Raw genomic sequence first — 21,294 nt, 5'->3', positions numbered from 1 at the left:
AATAAATTTTTAAAAAAATGTCATTGAGGCGTAAAAATTCTCTGAAACTAACATGTTTTAGTAAGAGGCTCATTTTTTTCTTTTTCCAGTTTTTATCCTTTAATTTTGACCTTTTTGCTTTTCAGTTTGTTTATCCTTAATGTACCAACATCCGTCCCCCTCCAGAGCCACAATGAACTCGCCCAAGTCAATTCGAAGTGCGATTGGCTTTGGGGTTTTTTTTTATTTATTTTGACAGGAGCCCGCGCTCGTCCAAGCTAATTGCACGCACATTTGAAGCTGGTACTCAAAGACGGTTACTGGATACCAGTGACGTAAGTTTCAAATGTAACGACACTAATAAATAGAAAAATTGCTCATATTCTGAGAATAAAAATCTTTTTTTACAACTTTTCAATATGTTTTAATAAATTGCTTTTTTATCTCAATTCTAATATTTGTTAATTACATTTTAAAAAATAAACATACCGAAAGAGGCAATTTTGCACTGTTTACAGCATCCGGGTACTTTCAAGTGAAGTGTGGCATTGTGGGTAAGGGACAAGATGGCGGCACCCATACTAAAGTGGAAGCGTGTAACAGATACGACAGGTCCCTGTCCAAGACCACGACATGGACATCGAGCTGTGGCTATTAAAGACCTTATGGTAGTGTTTGGCGGAGGGAACGAAGGGATTGTGGATGAGTTGCACGTTTACAACACAGGTAAGCTCAGTGTTTTTGACGGGTGTCCGCCAAATCCAAGATGGCGCCCCATTGTTGTCATTTGAAGAAAAAACGACGCTACCTAACTTTCTGGTCGATTTCAGGGACTGTATTGTCGGTCATTAAGTTTGATAGTCTGATTTTGTATCATAGTAGTTGAATATATAACAAATTATCAATTCAAGGTACGTCATTTTGCATTTAAGAATGTTATAAAAATTCAAAATGGCGGCGCCCGTTGTTTATTATAACGTTACATATGCATAGTTGCGCTGTAGAATTATTTTCAGGGGGGAGTAGACTGAAATTAACTCTACAGTTGTTCATCCTATTTACAGCAATAAGTCACCCCTTTACATAATAAAGGTATGTGCTTAATAACATTTGGAATTTTTTGAATTTTGAAAAGCATTGAGGGCAAGGCATGCTAGGCTAAACTGCCAGCATCATGGCCGTGGATCAGGTACATGTACTTGATGCCTCACCATGGTCATGCACTTAATGGGTTTGGATTTAAAAGACTTCACACTTAACACCCTGTGCACAAACACTAAGTTAGGCCTATGAGACTAGTCTGAAAAGGGTAAGACTTCCATGGTCATGCTATTTAGCGTCAAGTAGTGTCAACAAGGTATTCAAGTAGGCCTATGTTTATTAAAAACCACTTATATGTACAATATTAATTGGCAATCTACATATATCTCGTTTATCGAAAATGATATCTGAGTGAGTGAAGAAATTTGAGCAACAAAGTCAATTCTGCTTGTGCAGCCAAACCGGTGCCATATTTTTTTTGCGTGGACGGCAGAGAAAAGAAAGACAGCGGCCCCCTCACATTATGAAAAATTTTCATTTTCCTGCATGAATCTCATTCTGGAAAATTTTAAGTGTTTTCTAAGTAAATGATTTAATACTTTCACAGCTAAAATCAAGTTTTGCGGCATGTTGTCACTTTCTGATGGCTTATAAATGGAAATTCCTCACAAATCACTGCCAGGGAAAATAAGTGATGTCCATATACATGTATGGAACTCTTACTTACAAATTTCACCATCAGTGACCATGAGAAATTTTCATCTGTCATGTTTGTTGTCATTCATTTAATTATACTGCAGAGGCAGAGCCATAAATATCAAAATGAAAATGAAGTATAGGCCTGCCGCAATTCAACTTAAGATTGAGTTACAAACAGTACAGGATAATAAATGGTATTGCAACTTTTAGGGGCAGAAAAACAAAATGGCAACCACTTTGTAGTACCTGTATTTTCAAAATTGACTATACATTTACCACAGGCTCACTCACTTCAAATGATTAGTGATCCCAAATCTGGTTCACACTATCCATTAGGTATGTTAGGCAGGTTCTGGTGTAAGTGAACCAACATAGGATCATTGGTCAAAATCCAGATCCATGTGAAACAAACAGGCTCTATGGTCAGCACAATCTGAAATCTTACGCAAATTTATTTTACTCCATCCTGAATTGATTTGCCTTTTGAAGAAATCCATTTATTGGATAATCATATCATGTGTGAGAACAACAAATATGCATAAGAGTCAAGATTATGCTGATCATCTACCATCAGGAGTGTGATTTCAAGCATACATTTGCATTTTCCCCACCATATTGGCAGCCACAAAGCTACATCGTACAGTACCCTAAAAGATGCATTTGAAATTTGTCTGCAAACTTGTGATGCATGGAATGCTAGGGTGGCACCCATGCATTGCAGTTATTGACCACATGCTGCATCATGATGCTAGTGGTAAACTACATTTTGAAGTTTTTCCTTTTTTCCACAAAAAGTGCAGTCATGCATGTATCCTTTGTGTTCGAAATCAATTAATTGCAGGATTTGTCAATATTTCCCTGATTTTTTCTTCATACACAGCTACCAATCAGTGGTTTGTCCCAGCAGTTCGGGGTGATATTCCACCAGGATGTGCAGCATATGGCTTTGTCTGTGATGGTACCCGCCTGTTTATCTTTGGCGGCATGGTTGAGTATGGGAAATATTCCAACGAGCTGTATGAACTTCAGGCTAGTCGTTGGGAATGGCGGCGGTTGAAACCCAAGCCTCCCAAAAATGCACCACTGCCATGCCCACGACTGGGCCACACTTTCACCTTGCATGGTAGCAAAGCTTACCTCTTTGGTGGATTGGCCAATGATAGTGATGATCCAAAGAACAATATACCCAGGTGAGACAGGGTGGAGATCACAAACCGGTTGAATGAAACTAAGTGGAAAAATTACCAAATCAATGTACACAGTGTCTGTTCTAAAGAGACATACCCTTACAAACTGGGCTGAATCAATGAATAAGGAGTAGGAAATAAATGGAAATTTATCTTTTTTGGGGGGCAACTTTTTTGGTTGACATTAATAGTTACACAGCTCCTGTCATCTTCTTTTCTTTGTGTATTTTTGTATTGCCCTTTGTGATGATGACAAATAAAATAATAATAAAAATAATAATAACAATTCCTTGTTGGTCCCTTCTCATAAAATTTATGGCATAATCTTAACTAAGTTGTAAAAACTCTTGAATAAAATGGACTCTTAATGCTGGAGGGCTGAGGGGCTTAGTACATGTATGTGATAAGTTAAAGATTCTCCTTGACGCCCATGCTGTAAATCTGTTTCTTTTTGGAAAGATCACTCTTCAGATCTGCACACAATCGTTGCCAAATGCAGGATGTGACAGGAATGGAAGGCATCCATGAAGAACCATGTTGAACTTGTGTTTTTCTTTCATTTTACCACTCATGCAGATACCTGAATGACCTGTACTCCTTGGAACTGCGTTCTGGCTACAGCAACATGGTCTGGGAGGTGCCAATTACTTATGGGGCAGCACCCCCACCCCGCGAATCACACACTTGCGTCTCTTATACTGACAGAAAGGGTCATGCTGGACGACTCATTATTTATGGCGGTATGAGTGGCTGTAGGTTAGGTGACCTCTGGCAACTCAGTCTTGGTAGGTAACACTTTTCTGGCCTTGTGTTTAGTAAAAAAAAAGAGCCTTTTTCATTGACTTTTGGAACATTATAAAATCCAACTATATATATCTTTTCCCAAAAACTTGTTTCAGGGTAAATATTAAACCAGTTTAATTTTCAAGGTCTGCTAATTTTTGAAACCTAACATTTCTCCTAGACTCCTACCCTACTCTCAAAAAAGCCCACAAATATAGGAACGCCATGGGATGGAAAAGATAAGGAATTACAAAAAGAAACGAATCATCAGGAATTGTAATGCTGTCTAAGATAATTTAAGTGAGGATCGTAAATGTAAAAAAATAGAACGTAATAATTACCTGGAACAAGGAGAAACAAAAATCTACAATGTTACTCTGATTAATGGATTAATGAGTTAGTGCCTATCAGATGTTTTGGGCACTTGGATAATTTGAATTTAAATAAGGACATGTGAATAAGGTTAAACCAAGAAGTAACAAGTGTATCTTCACTATTACATATAGAATGACCGTCATGCTGTGTTCATATTGATATGATTCACATTAGTTTTGGCCTTCTTTTCTGACAGAAAATATGACCTGGATTAAACCAGAACTGAACGGCCAATGCCCTCTCCCACGGAGTCTGCACTCTGCAACTGTGATTGGCCATAAGTAAGTTCCAATACCATTGTAATGTAAAGTAGGATCCACTTCATTCTAAATTCAAACATTGACATTTAAAGTGTTTAAAATGTAGTCACCTATGCATTACTTTGAACAGTGACTATTTATTTTACCATCCTCCTGAGTGGTTACCTTGTGGGCAAGGTCCTCCTTGACTCGATTTTACCATTTATGTTTGTAGAATGTATGTATTTGGAGGCTGGGTACCTCTTGTGATGGATGACGTCAAAGTGGCTACACATGAAAAAGAGTGGAAGTGCACTAGTACACTGGCTTCTCTTAATCTAGGTAAGAACTTTTTTAAGATAGAAAAAAGCAAGGTAGCCAATTGACAGTAATTTAAATTTACATGCTCTGTGAATTGGAGTTCATTACTGTTGGTGTAGTTTATACAACTGTTATGCCATTTTTTAAGTTGTGTTGCAATTTCTATTGCATTTAGATTTTTTAAATACGTGTACATGTATGTCCTATGTCATGAAGCAAGAAAGCAGCAATCTTTCTTCAGTACCTCATTTCTGGGGTGGATGTCATTTTTGCCAAGTTTAATGTATATTATTTAACATTTAAATGTTGACTTTCTGTTAATTTTACAAGTTTACTTTGTACCACTTGTGGGAATTTACAATCAGTTTTTCCTTGGCCTTGACCTTCTCTCAAAATCTTGGTCCTGTCTTCGTCTCAGACAATCAGCTTTTTTCTTGGCTTTTGCTTTCACTCCTCCAACTCTCTTAGCTCAGTCTTCATCTCAGACATCAAATTGTTGAGTTTTTCTTGTCTTGAAATTTTAGACTAGTGAAAAACTATAATACCCAGTAAATAATCTCATGTGGGATTGGATATGATGACCTACAATTAGTTTAAATCTATTACATTGTGGAACCCGGAGTGCAAAGATTGCTTATAATAAAGAAAAGGGGAGTATTTTCATATATTTTGTACTTTTAATGTTTTTAAATGTTAACTGAATAATAAATATGAGACAGTGTGTTCAAACATGGGAATCATGCAGGCTGCACCAACAGCAGACACTTCTTTTAGCTTATCTATTTAAGTCCCTAAACCAAGGGTTTTTGTGGATGTATGCACTGTTTAACAACTCAGCAAGAGCTTTTAGGAGACTGGTTTGTATTGAGGTCATGTGAGCTGTGTGAGTCAGGCAAAGGAGAGACTTCCTGTTATGGGTGTATTGCATCTTCCTATGAAGAGATCCATGTTTGTGCTCAAGGGAGATGGGGACCTGTGATTAGTTTCCTGTAACTTGCAATGAATTAGAGGATTTTATCATTACAGTTGCTCATTGGTACCAAAAATGCAAATAATGTTTCATTTGTTTATGTTTGCAGATGATAGATTGACTGTGTTTATTCCTAATGAAAAGCATTTTGAAGGGAAGCACAATTGAATTATGTATGACATTTCTATTTTTGAAATGTTAAACTGGAGTTCTGCTTTTTTCTGCTGATGTTTAAAATGGTGTCAAAGTGCAGCTGTATCATGGAAAAACATTTGCATGATAGACACATCTTTACATACACAAATAAGCTTGAATCAGCATTTTTGTTCTTACATGATAATATTTATGTTGACAGCGACAGATATTAAAAATTGTTACATTGTTTACCATCAATCTTAAAACAGGAAGGAATTAAAAACAACTGAAGGGATCTATATATACATGTATGCTGAAGAATTTTTAATATCTAATTAGAGAATGTACATGTACATGCCAGCAATTGTTAGCAGTCATAAATTCTATTTTGAAAAGAGAACATTGAAGATTTTTTGAGTCAAATTCAGCAATGTCTAGACACACATCTGCAATCACATCATGTAATGTATGTCGAAAATTTAAATTTCCACTGCAGAAAATGAATACCAAATGGGCACTATAACAACCATTACATAAATAGTTAGCTTCAGATTTCTCTTCTTTAACAGAGACTATGACATGGGAGCCATTGGCGATGGAGGTGTTTGAGGATAATGTTCCAAGGGCAAGAGCTGGCCACTGCTCTGTAGCAATTCACTCTAGGCTTTATGTGTGGAGTGGTAGGGATGGATATCGCAAAGCTTGGAATAATCAGGTACATACTCCTTTCTAGAATTGGCCAATTTTCACCACTGCGTAGGAACTTAACAGCTCATTCTGTTTACTGAGCAAATAGGAAACATGGCCCTCATGAAGTCATCTTGCTCATCTGTCTAAAGTTAAATCTGTCAAGATCCAGCAAACCAGTTTGTATATTTTGGAGGATAATGGTTAATGTACGATGGGATACTCTAACTTACATAGAAACTTGCAAAGTTAAGGAGAAGTATGACTTTTGGCATACATGTTTAGTACAATGCTGCTGTACCAAACAATTAGGTAAACCAAACATTGCCTTTTGCTCCTGAATTTGGCTTATACTTTTAGCAAACATTGAAAGTTACTTTGCATAAAAGAAATATATTTAGGACTGATGATAGTAATTTGAGAGTTAAGAAAGATGTTACTTATAAAGGAACAAAAACCAAACTCTGTATACATTACATGTATACATGTATTACATGCATATGCAAAGCCAAGTAAACAAGCCCCCAAGTGTATGCAACATGGACCCCTATCTGGAAAATCTTAATAAAAAAAGGGCAAGATTTTTACGCCAAAGAAAAATTCATCGAAACCGACAGTATATAGGCTGACAGACAGATTAATTGATGTGACTAAACTATTAGAAATATTAGTTAAATATTTAGGTAGTTTTGATCATTTTCAGTGATGCTTGTGTGAACTAGCATTTATTAAGTTACTGACTTCAGGCATGAACCATTGCTGCTCCAGTTTGGGTTCCCAGTCCATGTATTATACTTCCAATGTAGTAGTGGGAAGCCCTGTAACCATACTCTGTGTCACATGCAAGTTGGAAGCATTGAGTCAGGGAAAAATTCACTTCACTTTAAGCAGTTGGGCTGCCAGTGATGCCTACCTACAAGGTAAAGTATAGAAACAAGAACAACAAACAAAATGTTTTGTTTCATTTTAAGTTGGAAGTGTAGGCCAAACTTCTTTACACAGACACATTCATAAGGCAGGTTGTGTAAGGAATGGGTACACTGAAAATGACAAATCGCAATACCAAAAGATCATTGTACCAAATAATAGTGGTGTTGTACTGTACTCATTATTTAACTTCATATCATAACAGAAAAAGATTTGCAGTGCCTTGTCCTTGTCAATTTTTGTCTAATATGTTCTTAGAATTTTGTTTCCAGACTCAACAGTTGACAAATACAGTCCTTCATTTTTGCACAGGTGTGTTGCAAAGACTTGTGGTTCTTGGAGACAGAGAAGCCACCTGCCCCTTCCAGAGTCCAACTAGTGCGAGCAAGCACTAACACTCTGGAAGTGTCTTGGGGATCAGTTCCCATTGGTGAGTTAATCATTAATTATTCACAGACACTTGGACTTTATGGAATTGTTGCAGCCGTACCTCTTTTTTTTCCTTTAAAACCTCATCTTATTCAAAATAAAGTGTTAGCCCATATTTAAGTATGCCGTTCCTAACAGCACAATAGTCAAGCTGATCAAGATTAGCCAGACTCAGCAACAGACTTCTGTCTGTAACTAAGATAGCATTTTATATAAAAAACTATGTTCCTCAATTTTAGCGGACGCCTACTTGCTGCAGTTACAGAAGTATGATATGCCCCCAACGCCATCATCCCCTATGACTGGTACGACTACCTCACCCCTACGTGCAGCTATCACAGGGGCTCAGCCGCAGACACAAGGTTGGTCAGATTAGAACAGTAACATTTTACCTTTTCCAATTTGACTACAAATTTTTGCCAATTTTGGTGACAATTCTTTTAGCATGGGAGACTTTTCAGAAGCTTGGTGGAAGCAAACTCAACAGTCCTTTTCTATTTGTCTCATTTGGACTGATGTGCACATGCGCAAAATGACATCAAAAGTAGAAAAGTTCCATTTTATTTGCCGTCATTAAGTATTTTGTTGTCGAAGTACAAGTATTGGACATTTCAAAAGCAAACGGAAGGACTATTTGTATGTTTGTCAGTTTGCCTATATTTTCTATCCCTTCTCACTTGTCAGGACGCTTGACTCCTAAGAGCCCATTGGTTGTCAACACTAGTGGCAGCCCGGTCACTCTCAAGCTAGCCGTGCCGGGAACTACAACATCTAAACTTATTACAACCCAGGTGAGAAAAAAGTTGCATTTGACTTTGTCTTTAGTCAAAGAGCTCTATTTGAGTGGTTATAATATCAGACAACATTTCAATGAGACAGTGGTGATGCACATGAACCAGTGTGATAAAGGTTCCAAGATTACATTTAGTGCCTACTAGTTATCACTACACTGGCGTAACAAAGCAGGAGCCGAGGGGGCAAAATTCAGATTGACAGCAATGACAAAGCATCTTGTTTATGTACGACTGGACGATTTCTTCCAAATGGCAAGATTGATGATGTGCTCTGCTCGTGGAATATCATTGAGTACCTAGGTACAGTCTTCGTAGCGCACAGAACAGGATGATCCTTAGTCATCCCTATCGTAGAACTAAGGCAGCTTTTGGAGACCGTGCATATATTTATGCTGCTCCTAGGCTTTGGAACAACCTGCCCTTTCATGTAAGAAATGCTAAATCTGTCGACACATTCAAGATTGTTCTAAAAACTCATCTCTTTCATGAAACTTTTTCCAACACCTGATTTTCATCTTTGCTAGTGAAGGGTACTGTTATGCGCAGTTGAGTATATTTGTATAGTATCTGTGCAATATAAGTGTTCATTACTATCATTATTATTATATTCCATCATGTGTTAGTCTGATTACTAATGGGAAAGGATAACCAATATGCATGATTGTAAAGGGGGCAATGGTGTAAAGTCTTTCTCTGTATATTTTTGTTTTGTTCAGCCCACAAGTGCTGGATCAGCACTGAGTGGAATTGTGGCACTAGCTGAAGCAGCCTCCGCTACGCAGAAGATGCAGCAGCAACAACGCATGTCACTCAGTGTCACCAGGGGGACTCCCACCACCCCAACCAAGTCCATTTTCTCCCCATTGTCAGGCTCTGGCCTGACCATTGTCTCTCGAGCCCTTACTACCACCTCTGGGGGCGTGGCCACTATCACCCTTCCCCAAGGGATGAAGTTGGCTACTACAGGAGCCCTTGGTCAAGGGTTGAAGGTGGCACCTGGCACCAACATCCTGAAGACACTGACGGCATCTGGTAAGCCCATCATAACCGTGCAGAAGTCTGGAGCAGCAACCCAGAGCGTGGTATCTGCAGTAGTGACTGGCAACTCCAAGACCGTGACTCTTGTCAAAAACACAGTGAGTTTCAGAAATGCCTTGGATTAATACTAAATGATTACTGTGACGTAATGATTTTTGGTTGTGTGTTTTTTAAACTTGACTTTGATTGCACCAAATGATATAACTGAATTAATTCAAGCTGACCTATATCCCTTCACTTTTAGAACCCTGCCCAATTCATTTCTTCATTGTCTTGTTTGCAAATACAGCAAATTCCTAAAGCTACCGTAATCCAAACCAAGCCAGTTCAAACAGTTGCCACGTCAGGAGCTGTCCTGGTCAACACAGCTGGCCAACCCATCTCTAAGTCTGCCATTCCTGGTAGCACCATTGTCAAGCTGATCACAACCAGCCAGGCAGTAGGTAAACCCACAACTATCATCAGTCCCAGTACCCAGGTTGGTGCTGGTGGAGCTAGTGCAGCAGGCAAGGCACAACCCACCATCCTAGGTATCAGCAGCATCACACAGCAAGGCAAGAGTATCATCAAGACTATTCCCATCGCTGGCGTTTCCAAAGTGGGTGGAACGGGTACCATGACAGGCAAGCAGCCTACCATCGTCACAGTGACCAGCAAAGTGCTGGCTGGAAGTACGGGCACCCCAACCAAGTTCATTACAACTGGGGGAGCCAAACCCAAGATCATGCTGACAAATCAGGTGAAGTTGGGCTTTTTCACTTGGTTAAAAGAAGCATCATTTGGAAACATTTGGAAAGGATGCTTTTCAGAGATTTAAAGGATCCAGGAAATAATTTTTTCTTAGAATCACTTTTTGTGTATCTCTGTACTCTTCTTCCATGTATGAATGGAAAATGAAGTTGAAACCCAAAGATGCAATTTCAATGGTTTTTAGTAAAATTTATAAAAATGTTTCTTTTTCCTGGTTCTTTTAATTTTCTCTTTATAAGTATGCATTACAGTAAGTCTTCAAGTTTCAAGGAAGTTGTCTTAAAATTAACATTTGCTAAATGCATTACTTTTGATTCACTCTCTGATTCGATCTTTCCTGGTTATCCTAGGCTGGTCAGGTTATCTCCGGAATCAAAACCTCCATCCCTGGAGGAACACCCTCCTCTCCAATTACCATCATTCGGGCTGTCAACCCTCAAACTGGTCAGATCACTACTCAGAGTGGTAACACTATCCAGATTATTACCAAGTCCAACCTACGACCCAGTGGTAGTAGCACAGCTGGCCAACTAGGAACCACAACCACCACAGTGCTCAAGACTCCAGCTGTAAGTGGCAGTTCTACTGGGGTAGGTGTGGCAGCTAACCCAGGTGTTACCACCAAGTACATCACCATTCCAGTCTCAGCTGCAGGGAATCTATTGAACCTGGCTTCAGGCACTGCTGTGTCCCAGATAGTAGCAAACACAGCCAAGATATCAGCAGTCTCAACAGCAGCAGCAACAGTGGTTCCTGTCCAAGCCCCTGCTCCTACAACCCTAGTGGCTACTACTATGAGCAAACCAGTGCTAAGCACTATGCCATCTGGATCAGGTGACCCCATAACAGCAGCCACCTCAGCAACTATAGTCACAGGTTGGTTTATTTACAGTCCAACATTGGCAGTACTTGTATCAACTAAACCCATCAAAGTATTACTTTTAGAACTTGTTAAATTAAGTGGATAGTTACTGCAGTTACATGTTCTTTATCTTTATGTGTTAGGTTTTGGCAAAATTAAATACGAAGATTTACCATAGAAAATTATTCCCTATCAAGTACAAATGAAAACCAAATTATCAAGTTATGTTACTGTTTATTTCTGTTATGGTTTTTTTTTTGGCTTCATTTTGCTCAAAGCAGCTCATTTTTTTAGTGTTGGAGACTAGTTAGCATGTCTTTGGTGTTAAGAACATCCAAGAGTTTGTTATGTACCAACTCACTCATGTTCTTGAATTGTTTTTCTCCAGCAACCACCACAGCCCCATCCTCATCTGGTGATGCAACACCAGAAGGAGGAGGAGGGGAAGCTGCGGCTGTTAATCCCAATCTTCAAGTAGACCTTCAGCTTCATGACATCCCTGTCAATCCAAATTGCGAAAACCCTCCCTGTGAGAAGTTTGAAACCCCAGCTGTTAATACACCTGCTACTGAATCTACAGCCAGTGGCACTGGAGAGACAACAGAAACCACCTCATCTGTGACAGGGCCCATTTCATCCACAGGAACTGCTGAAGCACCATCGAGCAGCACTGCAGGTGGAGATGAAGGGACTGTAGCACCGGGGGAGAGTTCTAAACTTGGTGAAGCTGAGGCACAACCTGCTGAGGAGGCAGAGTCAAAAACTGCTGATGAATCAACCAAACTTGACACTGGTAAATATGCCTCTGTGTATTAATTTATGTTACAAGACTTCAGGATAGGAAACCAAAGTCCATCAGTAAGCTTTGAAACTTTGCATGGTGGAGGCTAGACTGAGAGGGAGACACTTTCCTGAGAACAACTAGAGCACCCTGGTTGAAATGTCAAGTTCACACTCAGAACCACCACTCTCAGAAAAGAAATTGATTCCACACGCTGTACCCACAAACGTCTTAGCAAAATCCATGATGTCGCTTATTTACTTGTGCTCGCTGACTAATCTATATGAATCATTCCAGAAGCAAAAGAAGAAACCCCAATGGAGACAGAACCAACCTCCTCAGTCGATACAGAGAAACTGTCAACGGAGGGAGAAGCAGTAGATGCTGCAACAGCCAAAGAATCTGAGGCCACACCCACAGAGACTGAACCATCAGAGGAAGCTAAACCTGTTGCTATGGAAACAGGTGAAGCAGAAGGTGAGGCTGCGGTGACAAACGGTGAACCAACTATCAAGGGAGACTTACAAGATGACAAGACCAAAACAGGTGGGTGTATTAACCTTAACTACCCCAAACCTGCCATACTCCAACAGCAGGTTTGTGAGGTTTAGACAGATTTGGTACCGTACCTGATGAACGTGTTGAATTTTGTGAGATTTGGGATGAAAGGCCCAGGGAGATGGTGTTGGATTCTGTGTGAGTTGGGATACACAGGGTTCGTTGTGTACAGTGTCTGCCTTGCTGTGCCAATTGTTGAACAATGCTTGATTTTGTCAGGTTTGGTATTGTTCAGTGCACGTCATCCTATACTGCATAGACCCATCCATACCATATCACTCAAAACTCCAACGAGCTCATTCTGTTTGGTAAAGTGACCCGCATGTACAAATACATAGACAAGTACATGCACCTGTTGGATTTTGTGAGGTTCAGTATACTTTCTAGTGCAGGAGCCTTGGGGGTAGGGTTAAAGATAATGTAGTTAAAAGAAAGATGACAAAGGGACAGCCTCTCCCAAACTTGTCTGGGTGGTAGGAAAGTTGATAGCCTATGTGTTACTCACATTGCTGTGAATGGATGTTTCTTTTTAATTCGGCCATTGGCACTAACAAACATTCTTTTCACAAAAAGTAGCTCTAATTGAATTACTTGACTTTTTAAAAACATGGATGTACACCAGTTGATACATGTACCTGTTAGTTTCTTCTTGTACAACTTTCAAACTTATCCAGGTTTTCATATTTCCCCTGCTGTTTCTGTTGTCCTCTCTGTGAACCCTAGATGTAGATGCCAACTCCATTGCCATGACAATAGCTTCCCTGGCGACCTCTGGCATTCAACCTTCATCTACCTCTAGCAAGCCTGATGCAGTTCCTAATGGCCTGGACACACAAGAACAAAAGGTATGCAAGAGTCTTTACTAAATTAGCTTGTATTATCCAGACCTCGTTTACGTGAAAGCTGCCGTCCTGCTTGATGTATGTATCACCAGTTGACCGTAGGTAAAGCATACGTGTATACAAGTATGCATAGCTTTTTTTTAAATGCATGTTTATCGTTGTATGAATTCGATTTCAAAAAGTTTTTTATGAAAGGGAGATGTATATGTGCAGTGAAATGAGTAAAGGCTTGTAATAAAGAATAATTATAAAATGTAAGAACAGAGGAAGCGGAATTTCCACCAGTCATGTCGATTCGGAGCAATGCTGTACACATGTCCCTGGCCCCGCACGCCGTGATGAGATCCACATGCACACACGTAATGTATTACATTAACATTTTAGTTGGTAACCAACACCAGAGCTGCACTTGTTGCACATAAAAATAGGAAGAAACCAGCTATTGGTGGTGTGCCCAGTAGAGGGCGAATATTGGATTTTACTTTGGAAAGGCGTGTGGGTTTGGTGAAAAATTATTAGCGAGGTATGCACTTTTTCTTCAAAACTTGTGGATGTTATTTTGTTAAATATTTTTGAACTGAAACCCACAGTTTAGAGTTTGTTATTTGAGAATTTGTAACATTTCAAAATCGGATGGGGCAATATTTTGTGTTACTGTGGAGAGCACGTAACTTTTATTGACAGGGGTGGGCATTTTTTGGGGCCGGGTTTTTGGTTATGGAACACAAGTTTCCTGGGGGACTTTGGTCTTAGGGGATTTTTGGGGGGCAGGGAAATCAAACAAAAGATTTCGTTTATTCACCACTGTCCTAAATAAAATATCATAGCACTTTTGGCAGCACTCGCTTGTGTTCAGGCGGCACGAGAGCCGCCACAAAGAATTTCTGTGTTGGGTACAGGAACCACAAACCCCCATTGTTTGTCTCTCTTGCAGCACCGAACACAAACAGCTTGATTCGGTGACGGAAAATTGCAGCGCTGTACTATTTTACTTGAATGAATTACGGAAGCATCTTTCAAAATTGAATGGGCTGGCTGATTGACAAGTTGCCTTCAAAAAAGCTTGTGCTAAATAGACAGATAACAGTAGATTTGCACTCAGCCAGTGCGCAAAAAATGCTAGTCTCAACCGAAATCTCATAACACCAACCTCTTATTACACATTTTTCCCCACAAGGGAATGTGCACAATTCCGTCGGGACTGGCAAAATATGCTCGTCTAAACCAGAGTCTCATCTTATCCAAGCTCGTATTACCGAAAGTCGACTGTACTTCTTCAGAAAGTAATTATTATGGTTTATGCTTTGATTTTTGTTTGATTACTTTCATAGATTAAAACAGCAGCTGCAGTTAAACCAGTGCAGAAGAAAGACATGAACCAGTGGTATGATGTAGGAATCATCAAGGCAACCCACAGTATTGTATCCTACTATTACTTACCATCTGAGGCTGGTCAGAGGACTGAAGATGTAAGTCATGGAGGTGGCATTAGCAAGATTGTACTGTCCAAGCAAATTGCATATTCCTATTGCTCTGAAGCACATGCAGTCTTGAAGTTATCATTACAATGAGTACAAACTGTTATTTTACACAGGAGGATTTTGAATGGTTAATTATTCCAGAAGTGTGGTTTTTACGTAGGGAATAAATACGTACGTTTAAGATCGGCTAAGGAGAATGGATGTGACTAATGCCGAAGAGGACGAGGGCATTATCAGCATTCAGTCTCCTGAGCCAGTCTTAAACGTTAGATTAAGACCAGCCAAGCACATGTTTATTCCCATTCATAAATTCCTTTTTAGTCAGTGTCAAAAGAAGTCAATATATGACGGAATTCCAACAATTTTGTTGCAGAATTTTACTTCTATTTTCCTGAACATCCCTGTTCATTTTATTTTATAGTTGTCCAAAAGAATCTCCATATATGGACTATGTGTGCGTACAGACTCTCAACCAACCAGAATCAATTAAACTGTCTCGTATCCAGGTGCCAGTGCATGATTTACACAGCGGGCATTATCACTTCTCAGCAGGCACTATCAAATGTTAATGCTTAGTCAAGTTGCATGTTGTTGAATAGGGAGATTGTCTGAGGTATTTATGAATTATTTGATGTGGGGAGTCACAGAGGTTCTTAGTTGCTCTCCTGCTCTGTTTGAATCAGTCTTATTTTGCAATTTAATCTGACAACCTCCACCACAGGACATTGATGTTGTCAGCATACCAGATCATAGCATCTTAAAGAAGCAAGATCTCCAGGCAGGCACAGCTTACAAGTTCCGTGTGGCTGGTATCAATGCCTGTGGTAGGGGACCGTGGAGTGAGATCTCTGCATTCAAAACATGCTTGCCAGGCTTCCCTGGTGCCCCATCCGCTATTAGGATCAGCAAGGTAAAGACTTGTTGGTTATGCTTTTGACTTTGAAGTTTTGTGCTTGTGTTTTATTATGAGAGTGTGCAGTACAGTACATAATTTGGCACAAAAGAGGTGAGCTTTTTCAAACAGTCATCCTTCCATTGTAGTATTTTGGTTGTTGTTGATGGATCTTTGATTTTTTTCCTGCAGATTGTGAGTCAGAATCAGGCCAGTGGGATTGCACAACATGTGTCTAATAGATGAAATACTTTGTCCAAGGTTGATTTCCTCCTGTAAATTACAGAGTAGACGTCCTGTGAGAGCAGGGATTGTCATTGACCAGCTAACCAAAGACCTCTCAGATTTACCCTTCGTTTCAGCCTGGTTATCTTTTACTTCTTTCTCCATTTCTTATTGTTAATTTCTAGAGTGCTGAAGGAGCCCATCTGTCTTGGGAGGCACCCACCAACACAGCTGGTGATATCTTGGAGTACTCTGTCTACTTGGCAGTGCGGAGTGGTCTGTCTACAACTAGCTCCGACCAGAAGCCCCAGACACCAGCTCAGCTAGCTTTTGTCCGAGTCTACTGCGGTCCCAAGCCTTCCTGTGTAGTCAGTTCTACCAGCCTAACAACGGCTCACATTGACTACAGCAGCAAGCCTGCCATCATCTTCCGTATCGCTGCCAGGAATGAGAAGGGGTAGGTCAAGCCCACTCAAGGTCACTAAATATGATGCACTCTTACTGTCCATCCTATTTCAATATTTTGAATTATGTTCAAGTTAAGGAGCAGTTTTACTTAATGAGCTCGGAACATACTGATTATTTGAAAATGATTGAAGTACTTGTATAAAATGCATTCCAATTTTGATCACATCCATTGCCTTCCTTACCCAGCTATGGACCTGCCACCCAGGTTAGATGGCTCCAGGATAGTCAGGCCTCATCCAAACTCACAGCTGCCAAGCGTACTGCAGAAGGGTAAGGCACCAGACAAGCAGATAGGAATAAGAGATTGTTTGACTGAAGTCTGTCTATGCCGTTTATCTGACAGCTATGACCTCATCGTTGCCATTCACACTAAGCTATGAGATGTAGAGTAATATCAAATTATGGCCTCGGAACCAGCCCAGTTCTTGTGGAGCAGCTAGCCTAACAAATTGTTTTGTCAGGTTATTTGGCATGATTAGTTTTTTTATATCAGTGGAGCAGCTAGCCTAACAAATTGTTTTGTCAGGTTATTTGGCATGATTAGTTTCTTTATATCAGATCGCTCTGAGGAAACAAGAAAAGGGCAGTTGATGTAATAGAGAGGCATATAAACATAATATGGGGATTGCCGCTTGAACAAGAGAGGCTGGATGCAAAAGAAGATAAACTTCTTATCAGAGACATATATATATTAAACATTGGAGGGAACTAATGGTAAATGAATGTCAGATAAATCCCCATTATTTGGTTTCTTTTTTTTTTTGTTACATAGTCAACAGCCTCCACAATCGGCAGCCAAAAAGGCAAAGTCTGAAGATGGTAGTGACTCCAAATCTGCTGTGTAAGGTCACAGCTAAAGCCATCCTTGCTTCTGACAAACCATGGACAGAAGAATCTTCACCATCCTGTAAGGGTTTGTAAACACTGGGCTGTTTACTACAACCATCAGTCATTTCCTCATGCTGTATTATTGTTATTAATCTGATGTTATTCAACCTTTTTAAGGAGGATTTTTAATGTTTAAAAGAAGTTGACAAATTCTGTACAGTTTTTGACTTTTTTCTTCTTCATTTTGATTTCAGAAGTAAGGAGAGGAGATTACTGTTACTGTTCTGTTATTTATGAGTTGGAGTAGAGTGTAATAGTCCATTGTTGCTTGTGAAGGCTTGATGAGTTTAACATGGATGTTTCAAGTACGATAGGCAAATTAAGATTGGCTTCCACCATTTGTACTTTGGGCACTTACATGATCTTCATCTTAACAGTTTGAAGTAAACATATTGCAGATAATTTGAACATCAGCTTGTCCTGTCAAAACATCCATCATCATCGTCATAGATCTGAATCTTTGTGAGAATATTCCACAACTTCAGATGTTTTTGAGAAGAAAAATAATTCAGAAATCATTTTGAGTACAGACATTCAACTTTGACTTGTACCTATGGATTTACTCTGGACTGTTCACCTTATGCAAAGTATAATTCATCTGATTGTTGCATATGGATAAAGCACCAACTACATGTACATGTGAAAGACATTGCTGTGTAAGTTGCTGTTGGTTGTGGTTTGGCTGTCATAATAGTGGACCTGACAGTGATATTAGATGGAATGACGGTTTTTGGAATTAAGAAGGCTGTATATATAATAAAACAGGTTTATTAGTGAGTGGTTCTCTGATAGACATGTGACTGGCTACAAGACTTCATCACAAACAATTGGAAATTTCATCTGTTCGAACTTTAAGAACAAGTATTAATAGTTTTTGAAAGTGAATGGCTGGAAGGAATCTTGAGTAAGCTGCATATCATCTTCCTGACCTTTACCTTTTTTTACTGTTGACGTAAAGAATTTTTTTGACTCGAGACCAAAGTTGCGCCTGTCTATTGCCAGTATATTTTGTAAGTTGTCAGCTTGAAATGAAAACAAAAGCAGGGTAAACACAGCAATCACATGCTTTTATTGCAAGTTTTAATTAACACATTCAGAAAGGAAGACAATAGAAAAGTGGTGCTGGCAACAGAAGCAAGTGCACAAATTCATAAATAATTTCCCCATTGTGTTACCAATATGGAAAGACAGGTATGATGTTACCGTACCATTACTTTCACATTCTAGGTGTTTCATTGTTCTTATAGTAAAATCTAAAATTAATCTGCCATTTTGTCGAAAAGTAGAGGGTTTTATTCAATTTTTTTTTTTTAATATATTCAAAATGAGGTTATGGGGACTTAACTTTTAATTTAGGCACCGTGCTGTTTGTTGGATTTTATGTGAGACATTTAATGGGAACCTGCAACATGGCAGATGATACATTGTAATGAATGGGTATTTGCATATTGAAATTTCCTGTCACAGAAATGAAATACTTTTTATAAGATGTCAGTGAAACATGTAATCCCTCTTGTGAAGCCGTCAGTCTCAAATGTAAATTTCCTTATTCGTATTGTGCAGTAAAAAAAAAGGAACTTGAAGTAACAATGTCCAGTCTGCCACACTGTATAGAAAATCAAGACAGATTGCATGTGTGCCAAGTTGTTGAGGAAAACTCTCTAGATTTCTATCTTTGTAAGTTTTAGACATGAAAAAATAAAGAATCATAAGGAAAATACTAAGGGTTGTAAGTCTTTTTGTAAAAAAAAGTAAACCAACAACATTGTACAATACCTTTTCCTGTATTTTTGGTTGTGTTTTTGCATGCTGATAGGATCTTTTTTGTGGTATCTAACATCAACTATTGCTCTGTCATAGTTATCTCTGTTGTGGTCATAAAATGATTTTTTTCTTTTTAATGTAGCATAGATTTGGGGAGCTAGTAGTTAGCATTTATAATTTACGAGCTACTGTGAGATTTGTTGCAAAATAATTCAGTATTGAGGTTACTGAATGTCATCAAAAATATATGAGCAAATTGTCATTACATGTATGCCCCCCCACAGGCCAGTCATTGTGTATATCAAGGACGTATTTATTTTTTTATTTTTTTGTTTGCCTTGAAATAAAACTGAAGTTAATGTGATGTGGTAATAGTTACACTCCCCCAAAGCATAATTTGGTGTAGGCTATTTTCCGTGTAACACACAAACTATTAAAAGATAATATAACAAAACACAAGGATGTACATGATAACTGAGAGTACTTGAAATTAGTTATTGGAGCTTCCCATAAATGTTGGCGAAAATTATTTGTTTCAGAAAGTCATAGTTTAAAATGTGATTTATTTACCCCATAGTGCAGTGTAGCCCCCCTCTTAAGCAAGAATAGGATTTATTACAGAAAATGAGATTTAGTCTATGTGTGTTTGTGAGTGGACATATGTAAATAACTCCTGGTTCATTTCTGATAGCTTGTAGTTTCTTTCACATTAAGTGGTTTTCTTTTTTGCCATTTTGAGACAAAAGAACAGGATTTTCTGGGGGGAGGGTTACATTTAGATGATTTAGATTTCTTGTACAAATATGGTCAGGATGAACAAATCAGTGTCACTTTTACATGAATAATGAGAACTGCATACTGTAATTACCAGCTGGGATTCAGGACAAGATATGAACCGATAATATCAGAGTGGTGTTGCGCAACTTGGCTTGGAAAGTAAGTGTTTATTACTAAGACTTAGAAGACAAACAAACAGGCTACAAGGCAGAATAAATTGGAATACTTTTGCCAAATTATACTTTACTTCTTACCACCATTTTCCTAAAATGAAGGGTTGAAGGTTTTCTTTTGTAAGAAACAAACCAGTACTGGGTTACTTGTGGCATGGAATGATAGCTCGTTTGAATGTACATGTACTTTGTTGATAGATGAACACAGTAATTGAACTTGCAAAGTTAGATTGAAATGTCACTGGAATGACATACATTTTCTTAGTACACATCAGCATTGACAGGATTCATTTGCCAAACTTATCATTACAGCAGTGTGTGCAGTTGGGCTCAGTAAAGTACAATACCTGCCATGTTGTTTGCAAATGGTTCTCTGCTTTGCTTAACACAGAATTTTGCTATGCAGTAAGTTCAGCTTTTCTTTTCAATACCCGTTCCACCAAATGAGCTTATTTATGTGACCCACATTGGGTCCTATTTAATACTTCAAGATAGCCTTGGCCAAGTTTTGTAGAGCCTCTAAGGTGAACACATTGCCTAGAAAATTTTCTTTCCCAAGCAAAATATCCGAGAACTAATGACAGTGAACTTCAACTGGCTTGTAGTACTTGTGTTTGAGACATCAACTTTGTGGCAGTGTAGAATAGTGGAGTCAGTGGTGATTTGAAAGGTGTATGTATGCCCTTTTCATAGGTTTTGGTTGCATTACTGAAATTGGCTTCCACATTCACAAATTTAATCTCTTTAGCGAAAGAAATGAAACCCTGATATCTTAGGGCAATGGTGACTATTAAATGTAAGTCTCAAGGGCAAATGCATCTGAGAAAGTAGGCTTAGTATTCCTAATTTCTGCTTTTGTGTGGGCTCATCAGTGAAGACTAGCTGTGTTTTTAAAAATAATGGACTGCTAGTCACGTTACTTTAAAAACTCAATCTTTAAAGTTGCAGAAACAAATGTACTGATGCTGCAAAAGTTATCTGTTTGACTTCACTATGACCAAGAAAGTTGCAGAGAAGTGTAATGCTTTATTTCAAGAACGTTTCTGTTAAAGAATTGAATGGAAAAAGAGTTTTTAATGAGCGATGGAAAAATCCAGGTTTTCTGAATGGGAAGCGTAACTGTAAATTCAGTGTCTCCTATGACCATGCACATTATACATTCTTCGTGATGGTAGAAAATTGATATTGTGTCATCGTAATAAAAACAATGCTTTTTAAACTGTAAAGCA

At 38.8% G+C, this 21,294-nt stretch overlaps 1 protein-coding gene across 1 annotated transcript; it reads left to right on the top strand.

Annotated features, from left to right (window-relative positions):
* Positions 1 to 510: 510 nt before the first annotated feature.
* Positions 511 to 21,291, top strand: LOC110983255 (host cell factor 2-like). Its single transcript, XM_022242377.2, has 20 exons — positions 511 to 705; positions 2,600 to 2,909; positions 3,483 to 3,691; positions 4,261 to 4,345; positions 4,539 to 4,645; positions 6,299 to 6,444; positions 7,656 to 7,773; positions 8,012 to 8,134; positions 8,457 to 8,563; positions 9,283 to 9,702; positions 9,894 to 10,343; positions 10,705 to 11,230; positions 11,605 to 12,009; positions 12,295 to 12,543; positions 13,279 to 13,400; positions 14,729 to 14,866; positions 15,600 to 15,788; positions 16,181 to 16,452; positions 16,650 to 16,733; positions 17,236 to 21,291. Exons 1-20 carry the CDS (start codon positions 546 to 548, stop codon positions 17,306 to 17,308), a joined length of 4,293 nt encoding a protein of 1,430 aa, XP_022098069.1. The 5' UTR covers positions 511 to 545; the 3' UTR covers positions 17,309 to 21,291.
* The last annotated feature ends 3 nt before the right edge of the window (positions 21,292 to 21,294 follow it).

The sequence above is a fragment of the Acanthaster planci genome, linkage group LG04 (genome assembly GCF_054643075.1).
Source record: "Acanthaster planci isolate LZ-2023a linkage group LG04, COTS_SCS, whole genome shotgun sequence".
Classification (NCBI taxonomy): Eukaryota; Metazoa; Echinodermata; class Asteroidea; order Valvatida; family Acanthasteridae; genus Acanthaster; species Acanthaster planci.
Note: the sequence above shows the minus strand (reverse complement) of the source record. Positions and strands in the feature narration are given on the sequence as shown.